Source organism: Trichomonas vaginalis, chromosome III, assembly GCF_026262505.1.
Source record: "Trichomonas vaginalis G3 chromosome III, whole genome shotgun sequence".
NCBI lineage: Eukaryota > Parabasalia > Trichomonadida > Trichomonadidae > Trichomonas > Trichomonas vaginalis.
Genome location: NC_067205.1, coordinates 10,312,477 through 10,325,081, shown reverse-complemented (window position 1 = coordinate 10,325,081; position 12,605 = coordinate 10,312,477). Strand labels below are relative to the sequence as shown.

Here is a 12,605-nt window from a genome sequence, read left to right as displayed (position 1 = left end):
GCAGTTTCTAATACACAATCTTACTAGTGGTGTTTCGGTCGCCAGCGCTCTCATAGGGGTGCTGATTTCAAAAACCACTACTTCAAATTATTCAACAATACTCAATGCAGCATGAAGCAGCTACTAATAAATATATACATATATAAATATATACATATATAAATATATACATATATAAATATATACATATATAAATATATACATATATAAATATATACATATATAAATATATAAATAACAAAATATAATCAAAAAATAGTGTTTGGAAATTTAAGGTTAAGTGTCACTTTTTCTACTGTCACTTTTTCGTAAATTCTACCACACTCAAGCAACTTCAATTATGGCTGGAATCCAACAAGTCCATGGGTGCTTATGCATTCCTGATGATACAACAGTGCCAAGGGATGTTGGATGAAATGGCAGGAAGATTAACACCAGATGGTGAAGAGATTCTCCGATCAATCACTACAATATTCAAAAATGATATGAAAGAATATGGTAGAATTGATTTGCTTCGGTTTGCTTTCGGCTTTACACCGTTAGCAAGGAAGATCATCAGAGACAAGAAGGGTTTTGTAGGAAAGACAAGCTATCCACCTATAATGCAGTTGAAAGATGTGCAAGTCCCAACGATTCCTTCCCTGAGGATCATCAATCGCGAGATCACATTTGAGAAACTCGGCGAAATCCTTGAAGAAGAACGAACAGAACGTGTTGACGAGGTAGCCGAGCATGATGAAGAGATCCAGCAAGCAGAAGAGGAACAAATGCTTAACGACGATCATGCAGCCGAAACAAATGCCGATGGTTCGAGGAATTCCTTGGTCTGGGATGTTGTAGATGAAGAGATAAAAGATCTATACACATTCATGATAACAATCCTCAGACAAAGAGCAATTGCCGAATCAACAGTTGATCCAACAATCAATAAAGACGATAGAGCCAAGGAATTGAGTGATGCTTACGATTTCTTCATAGAGCAAGATGATTCCCATCTTATAAATGGTCATCATCTTGCTCAAAATGATGGCAAGTTTTGGTACATGAATGGCATAAAGCAACTAAAAGCAATAAGACCAATTGGAAAAAGGATGATGTCACTTTCGTGCAGTGAAGCAGATGTAGAACGTGTAATATCTGAATTGCGAAAGACAAGAAATTCAATGAACGAATCATGCAAAGAAGAATATGTAGCATGCCGCTTCTTCATCAAGTTGAATGATGATCAATTTGATATTTGATTTTGTTTTTTAATAAAATTTATTAAATAATTTGTTTTAAAAAGTATTATTTTTATTCGTAAAGATATTAGACAGAAGGTGGCCAGCCTAATGTCTATCAATCTTTAATATTAGTAGTAATTTCCCGCATTTCTGAATGATGATTGATTAGCTTTGTTGTTATTGATGTAAAACTGGATAAGTATTAAATAATTATATTAATCTTGGCCAGGGGACTGCTGATGGCCAGTCAGCAGCGGCCACTATGAATCATTATAATTATTTAATACCTAAATTGAGGTAAAAAGCAATAAGACTTGCCGAGCCTCATGCCCCTACCTCATATAAATAGAATCACACTTTAGTGAATCAACATCTATAAGAATGAAGTGTTTTGAAGCTGAAATAATATTGAATAGAAATTAATTTTTTCTGAAATTTTGAATGAAATTATGTGAAATAAAAAAATTACTAAATATTGTATTCATACAAATATATTATTTTAAAGGAAAAATAGATGCTGATAGAAACGATGAAAGTTTTTGAAAACTTTACAATTAATTTATGTTCGTTAACCATAGAGCTTGCAATCCAAAGCTCACGTTAGACAACAAGAGTCATGAAGTCTCATACTAAGGGATATCCAACATATATTTTAATAATCTAATGTTTGTGACAAATATTCAACATAAAATTAAGTTTTCGTTTCGTTACAAGGCATTCATACTTTGGAGATATCATATTTAATGTACAAAAAAGTTAATATTAAACAATACATGCTAAAGAATTAATAAATAAGATAATAAAATAAATTTATACGTAATTACTTTCATTTAATATGCTTTATGCTGTATAATATTGATTAAGAGGCATTAAAAGGTTCCATAGTCTGCTTTTATAGGCAAGATTTTTGATAAAAATTTTAAATTTTGAAAAATGATGAGAAAAGGAAAAAAAAAGGTAAATGAGAGCAAGAGGAGGAAAAAAAAGAAAAAGAAAAGAAAGGGAAGGGAAAAATAAAAGAAAGAAGGACATATAAAAATTTAGATGCGCATTCTTAATGCCGAGGCGGCTTGCCGCCGAGGCGCGATTTTTTTAGGCCTCTACGGTAACCCGGCAATGTTTTTTTAAATCTTGTACAGCCCTAGAATTAAGATAATGGACTAGATAGGAGTGAAGTCGATAATTGATTAAATATTAATGATTTATTTCTATTGAACTATATCTCCTTGGAAACAATTTTTATCATATCTTTGAGAAGGTAATTTATACACGAGGTCAGAAAACTCATTCTCTTGAGATTTTTTTTCTGATTCGATCAATCGTTTCTATTAAACTCCAGCAATAATGTAATAATAACCACATTTTTACGTAACGATTATAATTTAGAGAGTCATGCTGCATTATAACATTCTTCAAATTCCAGAATTTCCAAAGAATTTTTCGATCGATTTTTGAAATGAATTGCTGCAATTTAATTTAGCACACTGAGCATTTAAATTTAATTTCGAGTAAATCTCGACTAACAAATTTTTGAGTCAAAAACTTCTGAAAGGTTTCATATTCCATTTCATCATCACGAGTACTTTATCAATAATATTTTCGACTTCTATGAAATCTATAAAATCTTGCTCTGAAAAATTTCGGTTTGTTTAATAATTGCGGTTTTGTCGAACCACTATAATTTTTCCCCAAACAATCTAAATTTATAAATCATCTTTTTCTTAACACTTCAACATATTTCCCATTCAACTTTTGTATCGGCTCAATTTTGAAACCATTTTTTTTCTAATATACAAAATATCTTCAATATGCCCACTCATTTCTAACTATCCACAATATTTGAAAAGGTTTTCAAAATCTTCGGTGTCAAAATTTGTTTAATTACAAAGCTGATCCCTTATAGACAATCATCATTTTTTATCAATTGAGTTAATTTTGATCACCAAAAAATATTTACTGTAAATTTTTTAATGGATAACGAAGATCGCTATAATCTTATATACGAAAAAAAGAGATCTGACATTGTGTCAGATCTCAGTAAAAGTGACATTTACATGTCAAAAAAATAGAATGAGTTTAAGTAATTAAAATTGAGGGTGAGAGTAGTATTGTATGAAATAATATCTCTCACCCTCCAATTCATCCTATGGCGCCGAAAAAATTTTGGTGAAATGCGACCACATTTCACCAAAATTTCTCGGCGCCATATAGAGAACTAGAGCCTGTGAGGTACTGATACTATCCATGTACCTCGCAGGCTCTAGTTCCAAGCCAAAATGGCTAAAAATTGCCCGCAATGTGAACAATTGCGGGCAATTTTTAGCCATTTTGGCTGGGAATTGGAGGGTGAGAGTAGTATTGTATGAAATAATATCTCTCACCCTCCAATTCATCCTATGGCGCCGAAAAAATTTTGGTGAAATGCGACCACATTTCACCAAAATTTCTCGGCGCCATATAGAGAACTAGAGCCTGTGAGGTACTGATACTATCCATGTACCTCGCAGGCTCTAGTTCCAAGCCAAAATGGCTAAAAATTGCCCGCAATTGTTCACATTGCGGGCAATTTTTAGCCATTTTGGCTGGGAATTGGAGGGTGAGAGTAGTATTGTATGAAATAATATCTCTCACCCTCCAATTCATCCTATGGCGCCGAAAAAATTTTGGTGAAATGCGACCACATTTCACCAAAATTTCTCGGCGCCATATAGAGAACTAGAGCCTGTGAGGTACTGATACTATCCATGTACCTCGCAGGCTCTAGTTCCAAGCCAAAATGGCTAAAAATTGCCCGCAATTGTTCACATTCCCATCTTTTGTTGGTAAGACGAAGAATATGAAATAAATTATGAAGAAGATAATGATGAATAAAATATCACTTTTTATATTTTTGACACGTAAAGTTGTCACTTTTCTGTCAAACTGTTTTTATCGTTTTCGTATATAACAATAAAACAATGTTCCAGTCTTTTATGAACAGCGCTCCTAAAACAATTCCGCTGTTCAATGCAAATATTGATCATTTAAACTTACCTTCCCTTCAACCTGTTGATTTACGAGATATTTCGTTTAACGTTGCAAGAATATTCAAAAGCGAAAAGACTCTGCTCCGCCTCAATGGACCAATAACAACAATCGGAGATATTCATGGACACATTTTAGACCTTTTTTATGTAATTCAACGTTTAGGACTCCCGCCTTTAAGGAGATACCTATTTTTAGGTGATCTTGTTGATCGTGGCGAGTTCAGCATCGAAACAGTTACAATAGTTTTTCTAATGAAACTGATTTGGCCCGGAGATGTATATATAATTCGCGGAAATCACGAATTTTTGTATCAATGCTCCACAGGCGGGTTTACAGAACAAATACAAAACGAATATTTCGACTCATCAATCACAGAAAGTTTCATTTGCGCCTTTAACTTCATGCCACTCGCAGCAGTTATTAACAACAAATATGTAGCTGTACATGGAGGTATTGGACCTTCTATTAAAGATCTCAAGACGATAGAAGAAGTGCAAAGGCCAATTTCGGAGTACGGAAATGAAGTTGCAGATACCTTAACATGGTCTGATCCAAATAAGGATTTATTAGAATTTGCAGCCTCTACACGTGGTCTTGGCTACTATTTTGGACTTGAAGCAACAGAAAATTTCTTAGCTCAAGATAATACGAGTGTAATCATTCGTGGCCATGAATGCGTCATGGAAGGCATTGAAGATCATTTCAACGGTCGAGTATTTACAGTTTTCAGCGCCAGCAACTACTGTGGACTCGTAAATAACAAAGGAGCGGCATTTATCATCAACGAAGAAAATAACCACGAAATTATTACTTGGGGACCATTCCAATACCCTTCCCGTGCACGAACTTACTTCATTCGCCCGAGATCTAAAACAAGTCTTCGAAAAACTCTCAAAGCTACTCAATCTACAAAGATTCTTCCGAAATACGGAGGAGTTATAGGAGATCCTCCTGTAAGACAGAAGGTTCCTGAAACAAAAAGTTACGGAGAAGTCAAAATTACAATTCCAAAGAAAATTAGTATCAGACCTATGCAGGATGCGAGAAGCAAACGATTGTTATGCACATTCTCGAGCTGTGAAATTAGTACGTTTGATTTTCAGTAATTTTGTATTACTTTTTGTTGTATGTAGTTTTATAGACATTAAATTATTATATGTGTTTATTTTTAAATAGAAAAGCTTTTTTTCCCTCACCGAAAATTCTAAAAAACGTTTTCCCACTCAAAGTTCAAAGTTCTTTTCCATTTATCGGCGTGAATTGCCATTTTGATATAGATAATCTTATGACGCATGCTTAGCACAATTTCCATCTCAGATATATTGAAGGACTAAATACCATTTCATCATTTCATTATTGAATAAAATTTTGAAAGAACTTATCAAAAATCTATAGAATCACTCTAATGATAGCCTAGTTTTACAATATAATAAAAAAAAACTCAAAACAAATTTTCAATTTTGAAAAAAGAAATCGGAGCACCGAGGATAATATCTAGAGGCTTTCAAATGTATCATTCAAGACTTTCATGGAATTTTCATCTTCTTCAGTCTTAAAGCTCTGAATTGTCATTGTATAAATTATATATAGAATTACATAGTCTATTGGAAATCTATGACCGAAAAATATTACAGTAAATATCCAAGAGTACTTGTTTCTATTAGCAGCAAATATATATCTAGAGATTGGAATTGATGCTTGATATTCTCTGAGAATTATAGCATTTATTTCCATGAGAGCCATCAAGAATAAAGCAATCTTAAGGCGTAGAATTAATCCTTTTGGCACCAAAATCTCGACACCTGAAAATAGGAAGAATTGTGAGAGAATAAAGAATGAAATTCAATCAATTATATACTCTGATGGTTCAATTACATATTTATAGTAAATTCCTGCATTACTGAAGAGATTTTTGCGCATATTATAAGGTATATCGATATAAACTAATATAAACTTGACAACAGCAGCACATACGTAATATATTGAAAATGTCTTTGAAATCCAATAAGCTATATTGGCAAATTTTGCTTTAAATAGAACTAAAACGCGTGAAACTGTATAGAAAAAAAGAGAAACAGACATGATGTATAAGTCACTTGTGTTTGCAACTAAACAGGAGACAGAATCTAACTGGTGATCATGAAAAGGAAAATTAAAGCAATAAAAATAAAAGTAAAGAATAACAATAAAAATAATAGAATTAATGCAATAAGATGCACCGGATGAGTATTCTCTAGCATGGGTGATTGCCCAATTTTTGATAAGGCATGTAGATACGAAAGCAAATGGTAAAAGTAAAATAAACATCAATGCAAATGCAACATACGACACAGGTAGGTCACAATCAAATGACTTCGTTACTTTACAGCGGGGTATAGTATCGGCATCCCAAAAGATTGAAAAGTTAAAAGCCATAATATTTCAAGATCGGATTATAATAAGGTTATTTTTGTAAAAAGAGTTCCGAAATCGCTAAACAAATGCGAGATCACTCAACGCAACAATTATATGAAATATCATGGCTTTTCACTTTTCAATCCGAATGAGTTCTTTCAAATTCACCTGTCAAATTTGTACAATTAGATCTTAAAATTAATGATAGTGCTTCTACTAGAAAAATCATAGATTCTTGTCGTAAATTTTTAATTTAGAATGAGTATCGATTTTCAACAATATGCTGATAATATCGAGTCTTGGTACAAAGATGACGAGTTCTATGAAATACGAACTATACAAAACTTCTGTAAAATTCTAGAGAAAGCTAAACTCTCAGGCGAACAATTTAATATTATTTTCCTAAAAATGGTCAAATTTTTCCAAACAGAAGATATTGTGTTGGCATTGAAGCATACAAATACAAGAGAAAAGATTAGTTGCAATGATGTTTATTTAATTTTAGATACATTTTTCGAAATTTTCAATTCAGAAATTTTTGCAAGCATGAAAAAGATAATCCAGACACAGATAGAAACAAAGCCTCCAAGTAAATACTCTAAAACCGAGGATATCTTTTGGAATATTTATGAAATTCTTGATAATGCCACAAAAGACGGCGATTCAAATACATTAAAACAATCAGTTGATGAAGGCTACTGCGATATCAAAAACTCTTTTGGAGAAAATCTCATTTTTGCAGCAGCAAATAAGAACAATCTGGTTTTGATTCAATCTCTACAGAAAAATGGTGCAAAAATAGACATAACCAATAAATCCAACGAAACGATTTTACACAAATTCTGTCAAAACGGAAATCTTGACGGAGTTAAATTCGCAATTAAATACAACTCTATTAATAGTGAAACAACTCTTAATTGGGCACCACTACACTTTGCTGCATCAAATAATCATGCAAACATTTGTGAATTCCTCTGCAATCAAAGGTCTATAAAAAAGAATCCTGAGAATATTAATAATGAAACTCCACTTGATTTGGCCATTTCCAAGAATAATACTGAATCAATAGAAGTTCTGAAAAAATATGGCTGTACAAATAAACAAGATACCGATTCAGATAAGAGTGCGAATGAAGATATAATTCCTTCTGATTTAAATGTTCCATCAAGGGTCATTTCTCCTCGAAAGCAAATTCCAGAGCATTCAAGGAGATCTGCAAATATGATAAGTGAAAAACCAATTCAAATTCCAAGGAGATCGGCAAATAGTGAAAAACCAATTCAAATTCCAATTCCAAGGAGATCTGCAAATATGATAAGTGAAAAACCAATTCAAATTCCAAGGAGATCGGCAAATAGTGAAAAACCAATTCCAATTCCAAGGAGATCTGCAAATATGATAAGTGATAAACCAGTTTCAATAACAAATGAATCTTCAAAGCCAACAAGTTACAAATCATTTGCAATTCAGAGGAAAGTTTTTTATGATGGTGATTCCTCACCTTTAGTGTTTGACTCTACAGATTAGGATTTTGATTTTTCAAAATCAATTCTTTAAGGGTGCACTTACCACTTTCTGACACACTCTCAAATTTTCTGTTTACACGCCTGTATTCCCATTTTTTAGATCATGTCAGAAAGTGGTAAGTGCAAACTTAAATTCAAATTTCGTACAACCCCTTTTGGAGCATCATTGAAATTCAAACATCAATAAATGAATTAGAAGACCATGTTATGAAATCAGCATATTTGCAAAATATTACTGACAATCGAGAATATATCAAAATTTACTTCTAACATACATAACTTTGTTCTTTTTCAGAAATATTTTAAAAAAAAAAATTAAATATTAATTTTACAATTTATACTAACAAATAAATAATAATAGCGCACTAAAATTATTTGGTGATAATCTTATCATATACTTCTGTTTTCTTGAGATATTCTACTGTTTCCTCTAAAGAATCTAATCCAAGCAATTCTTGGCATGTTTCTGGTGTCAATCCTCTAAAATGTTTAGTTATTGCGAATAACCCGTAGAATTTAATCTCTCTCATCTTTCTTTGCATCACTTTTGAACACTTTTTTGGTGCATTTTTGATCATTCTCATGTATTGAAGCCAATTATTAGCTGCAGCTGCTCTCCATGCTGATATAGCGAATTTTATCAACGGAGTGTTGAGTATTTCAGGCTTCATTCGAGGAACAAATGAATAAAATCCTGTAATATCATTAAATTCAAGGGAATAAAGGATCCTGTATGCGTACATCTCCGACATATTCTCAGGAACACCAAATCCTTTGTTGTAAAGCTCTTCCAAATTGTTCTGGACCTGATTAAAATTCTCATAATCGCCATGGTCAAGAGCAAGAAGGATTTGGGTCTCATAAATATCAACACAGAACTGGTCTTCGATGTGCTGAACAACTAAATCTTGTCTAATGCTTCTTAATTGTTCCGAAATGTAATCATAATCTTTTTTCTCTTCGTACTTGGCCAAACAGTATTCCAATGACTTCTTTAGCACTTCAAGTGGTCGGACCTTGCTTGGATCTGGTTCTGAAGTCAATCTTAAATATTCTTTTTCCAAATCTTGACAAGTTCCAATGATTTTCTTCTCCTGGAAGAGCTCATCCAATGCAGCTTCTTCTTGTTGAATGGATTCAACAATATTCTCTTGTTTCGGAGATATCTCATTATCAGAATCGTTTCCTGTTAAATTTTGCGAGGAACGATCATTTTCTGTATCTCTCTGATCGGAATATTGGTCGTTACTTTGGTTTCTTCTGAAATTTTCCCGATCATAATTCTTATTTTGTTTATTTTGTTGCTGTTGGTTCTTGTTGTACCTCTGGTTTTGATTCTGGTTCTGGTTCCAGTCATTTTTACCATTAAACTGCTTCTGACTCTGATTTTGATTTCGATTCAAATTTTTACCTTGAAAATTCTTTTGTTGGTATTGGTTTTGTTGTTGGCCGTCAAAATTCGGTTTGTTTTGACGGTTTTGATACTGATTTTGGTAATTTCTGTTTTGCCTTTGATAATTCTGTTGTTCATTGTAATTGTCTTGATCTGTACCATCTTCTGTTGTTGCTTGATAGTTCCTTTGCTGATTTTGATACTGATTCTGGAAATTTTGATCAAATTTTTGGAATTTTTTGTTTTGTTTATGAAAATTCTGTTGTTCATTGTAATTATCCTGATCATTAGAATCTTCTGGCATATTTTGGTAGTTCCTTTGTTGATTTTGATACTGATTTTGGAATTTTTTGTTTTGTTTATGGAAATTCTGCTGCTCATTGAAGCTCTTCTGATCATAACCATCTTCTGTTGGGATTTGATAGTTCCTTTGTTGAGAATTTTGGTAATTTTGGTCAGAATTTTGGAAATTTCTGTTTTGTCGTTGATAGTTATGTTGTTCATTGAAACTATTCTGATCTAAACCATCTTCTTGCATTGTTTGATAGTTTCTTTGTTGATTTTGATACTGATTTTGGAAATTTTGATCAAATTTTTGGAATTTTTTGTTTTGTTTATGAAAATTCTGCTGCTCATTGAAACCAGTTTGTTCAAAACCATCTTCTGCTGCTGTAGGATAGTTCCTTTGTTGAGAATTTTGGAAATTTTGATCAGATTTCTGGAAATTTCTGTTTTGTTTCTGGAAATTTTGGTTTTGGCCTTGGAAATCCTGTGGTCCGTCAAACTGTTTCTGGAAATTTCTGTTTCTTTGATAATTTTGCTGATCTCCGAAACTCTTTTGGTTTCCACTGTCATCTACAGTGTTCTGGAAGTTCCTTGGCTGGTTTTGGAAGTTTCTCTGTTGATTTTTGAAATTTTTTTGATAATTTTTGTAATTTTGCTGATTTTGGAAGTTCTGTTGCTGCGAATCATCATCTCCTTGGTTTGTATAGTTTTGTTGTTGCCTTTCTTTGTAATTTTGTTGTTGATTTTGATAATTTTTTTGATTTCCGTAATTTTGATAATTTTGTTGTTGCTGAGGTGGATATTGTTGATTACTGTTGTAATTGCTATCATTATTTCCTTGATTTCCTGCATTTCCGAAAGAATTATAATTTTGATGAGGAAATTGATTGTAATATTGATATGGTGGCTGCTGTACTTGATTGTCTGGCTGTTGTGGTACCTGATTTTTCATTTCTTGGCTTTCTTGGCTTGGATTTTGGATTTGATTTTGAATTTGATTTTGTTGAGGACTTTGATTTGGGTTTTGATAGTTGTATTGTTGTCCGTATCCAGGATACTGCTGATATTGTTGGTATTGTTGATATTGGTTTTGATATTGATAATTATACTGATTTGGAGATTGATTGTAGTTAAATTGGCCACCTTGGTACATGTACTGCTGACATTGATTATAATTGTACTGTTGTTGAGCTTGTGGATAAGATAAATTTGATTGATTTTGAGGAGAAGATTGATTTGGTTGCTCTTTTGGATTAGATGGTTGGCTATTATCTTTGTTTTTCTGAGACTCATTTTCACGGAAGTTTATTGGCTTCTGTTTCCAAGAATTTTGTCTACTTGGAAAAGATGAATTAGATGGCTTAGCATTTTGAGCATTCTTTATCGAATTTTCTTCTTCTTGAGATTTCGGAACTATTGGCTCGTTTGCCCAGGCATATGAAGATAATGTTTGTTGATTCGAAATTTTTTTGATTTTTGATAAAAGAGACTTGGAGACAAATTCCTTTTCCGTATCATTTTGACAGTTATTGAAGCAATTTCGTATGTATTTTTTGAGAGGTTCTGTATATTGTTCCATAAACTGAACTTCTTTCATAAAGTTTCTCGGAATCATGCTATTAGGATTATCTGATGCACCAGTGTCCGCTTTCTTACTTGTATAAGGATCTGGATTTTGGAAAAAATTCATGTTTTATTTGTCACTTTTTTACATAATTTCGAAATCAAAAAGAGAATATAATTTATGTTAAGGGTTTCGTTTTGCGAAAAAACGTACAATACGCAATTTCGCTAAAAAAACATTTAGCTAGCAATTTCGACATTTGACTCCACTCAAGACGTCACTTTTTTAATTTTGCGGTATCATATTTTTGGAAAATCTTTATGAATATTATATAAAAAGTCTCTTTAATATCTATATTTCATATTTTTATCGATTTTTAAAGTTTTTGCGAAAAGTATTCAATTATTTTTGCTATTTGGTCGGGTAAATATCAGATTTGCGACATTTTCTGATATGATATTCAGATTCTACATTGATAATAATGCTTATAGAACCCTCTTGCTATTGTGTCAAAATTGCGAAACCGATAGCAAAAATATCTCGCAATATCAAAATTGAGATATTGAGTGAATTATGCATTATAGAGATTAAAAATCTGATTTGTGAAAACATCTCATCAGTTTCTAGCTAATTCAAAAATCTTTACTATCTTATTCGATTAAAATGAAAAGGGAAGTACAGTATACATTGTGCGTCGCCTGTAGCCTACAGCTACAGTCACCGACACAATGAAAAAAGTGACAGAAAACTGACACCATACGGGCGCGCATATGTACGCATATATGTGTAAAAATAAACGTTCATATGTAAACTAACCTTTATTCACTAGCAGGGGCTGATAAATCATAATCGTCGAGAAGTACGATAGGTGGTCCCACCTGTTTAATCTGTATGGAGAGGCAAACGTGACGTAAGAAGCATAACACTGGTTTCTCAGTATATTTAATAGACTCTGCTGTTGGCTTAACTGTAAGCTTATATGTAATAGGTGAATTAGATAACTGACCTGTTGGAATGTATAATCAGTTTCGCAAGGGAATCCACATAGGTAATGACCTAAGTCATTTGACTCGATTCCAAATTGAGGGACTGATGTGGTTGTGATAGACCTCATGACATCATAGTTGAAGCCAACAGTATCGTTATTATTGTTAGTGGCATTTGCCTGCATCTCATAGAAGATTGGATCATTA

General features: G+C 32.6%; 4 protein-coding genes across 4 annotated transcripts, besides 8 other annotated features; 3 read left to right on the top strand and 1 right to left on the bottom strand.

Annotated features, from left to right (window-relative positions):
- Positions 1-362: 362 nt before the first annotated feature.
- TVAGG3_0676540 (ribonuclease H-like family) lies at positions 363-1,241 on the top strand (the record flags this gene model as incomplete). The annotated part of the gene is made up of 1 exon (XM_001314865.1): positions 363-1,241. One exon carries the CDS (start codon positions 363-365, stop codon positions 1,239-1,241), a length of 879 nt encoding a protein of 292 aa, XP_001314900.1.
- A 934-nt stretch (positions 1,242-2,175) lies between these two features.
- Positions 2,176-2,373: a mobile genetic element.
- Positions 2,374-3,381: 1,008 nt separating this feature from the next.
- Positions 3,382-3,490: a mobile genetic element.
- A 141-nt stretch (positions 3,491-3,631) lies between these two features.
- Positions 3,632-3,740: a mobile genetic element.
- A 141-nt stretch (positions 3,741-3,881) lies between these two features.
- Positions 3,882-3,990: a mobile genetic element.
- A 120-nt stretch (positions 3,991-4,110) lies between these two features.
- Positions 4,111-4,172: a mobile genetic element.
- Positions 4,173-4,180: 8 nt separating this feature from the next.
- On the top strand, positions 4,181-5,356 carry TVAGG3_0676480 (phosphoprotein phosphatase protein; the record flags this gene model as incomplete). The annotated part of the gene is made up of 1 exon (XM_001314864.2): positions 4,181-5,356. The coding sequence occupies one exon, from the start codon at positions 4,181-4,183 to the stop codon at positions 5,354-5,356; it is 1,176 nt and encodes a 391-aa protein (XP_001314899.1).
- Positions 5,357-6,900: 1,544 nt separating this feature from the next.
- Positions 6,901-8,171, top strand: TVAGG3_0676470 (protein ubiquitination; the record flags this gene model as incomplete). Its single annotated transcript, XM_001314863.2, has 1 exon — positions 6,903-8,171. One exon carries the CDS (start codon positions 6,903-6,905, stop codon positions 8,169-8,171), a length of 1,269 nt encoding a protein of 422 aa, XP_001314898.2.
- A 26-nt stretch (positions 8,172-8,197) lies between these two features.
- Positions 8,198-8,225: a mobile genetic element.
- Positions 8,226-8,273: 48 nt separating this feature from the next.
- Positions 8,274-8,302: a mobile genetic element.
- A 239-nt stretch (positions 8,303-8,541) lies between these two features.
- TVAGG3_0676440 (transcription, DNA-templated) lies at positions 8,542-11,538 on the bottom strand (the record flags this gene model as incomplete). Its single annotated transcript, XM_001314862.1, has 1 exon — positions 8,542-11,538. One exon carries the CDS (start codon positions 11,536-11,538, stop codon positions 8,542-8,544), a length of 2,997 nt encoding a protein of 998 aa, XP_001314897.1.
- A 653-nt stretch (positions 11,539-12,191) lies between these two features.
- Positions 12,192-12,605: part of a mobile genetic element that runs on past the window's edge.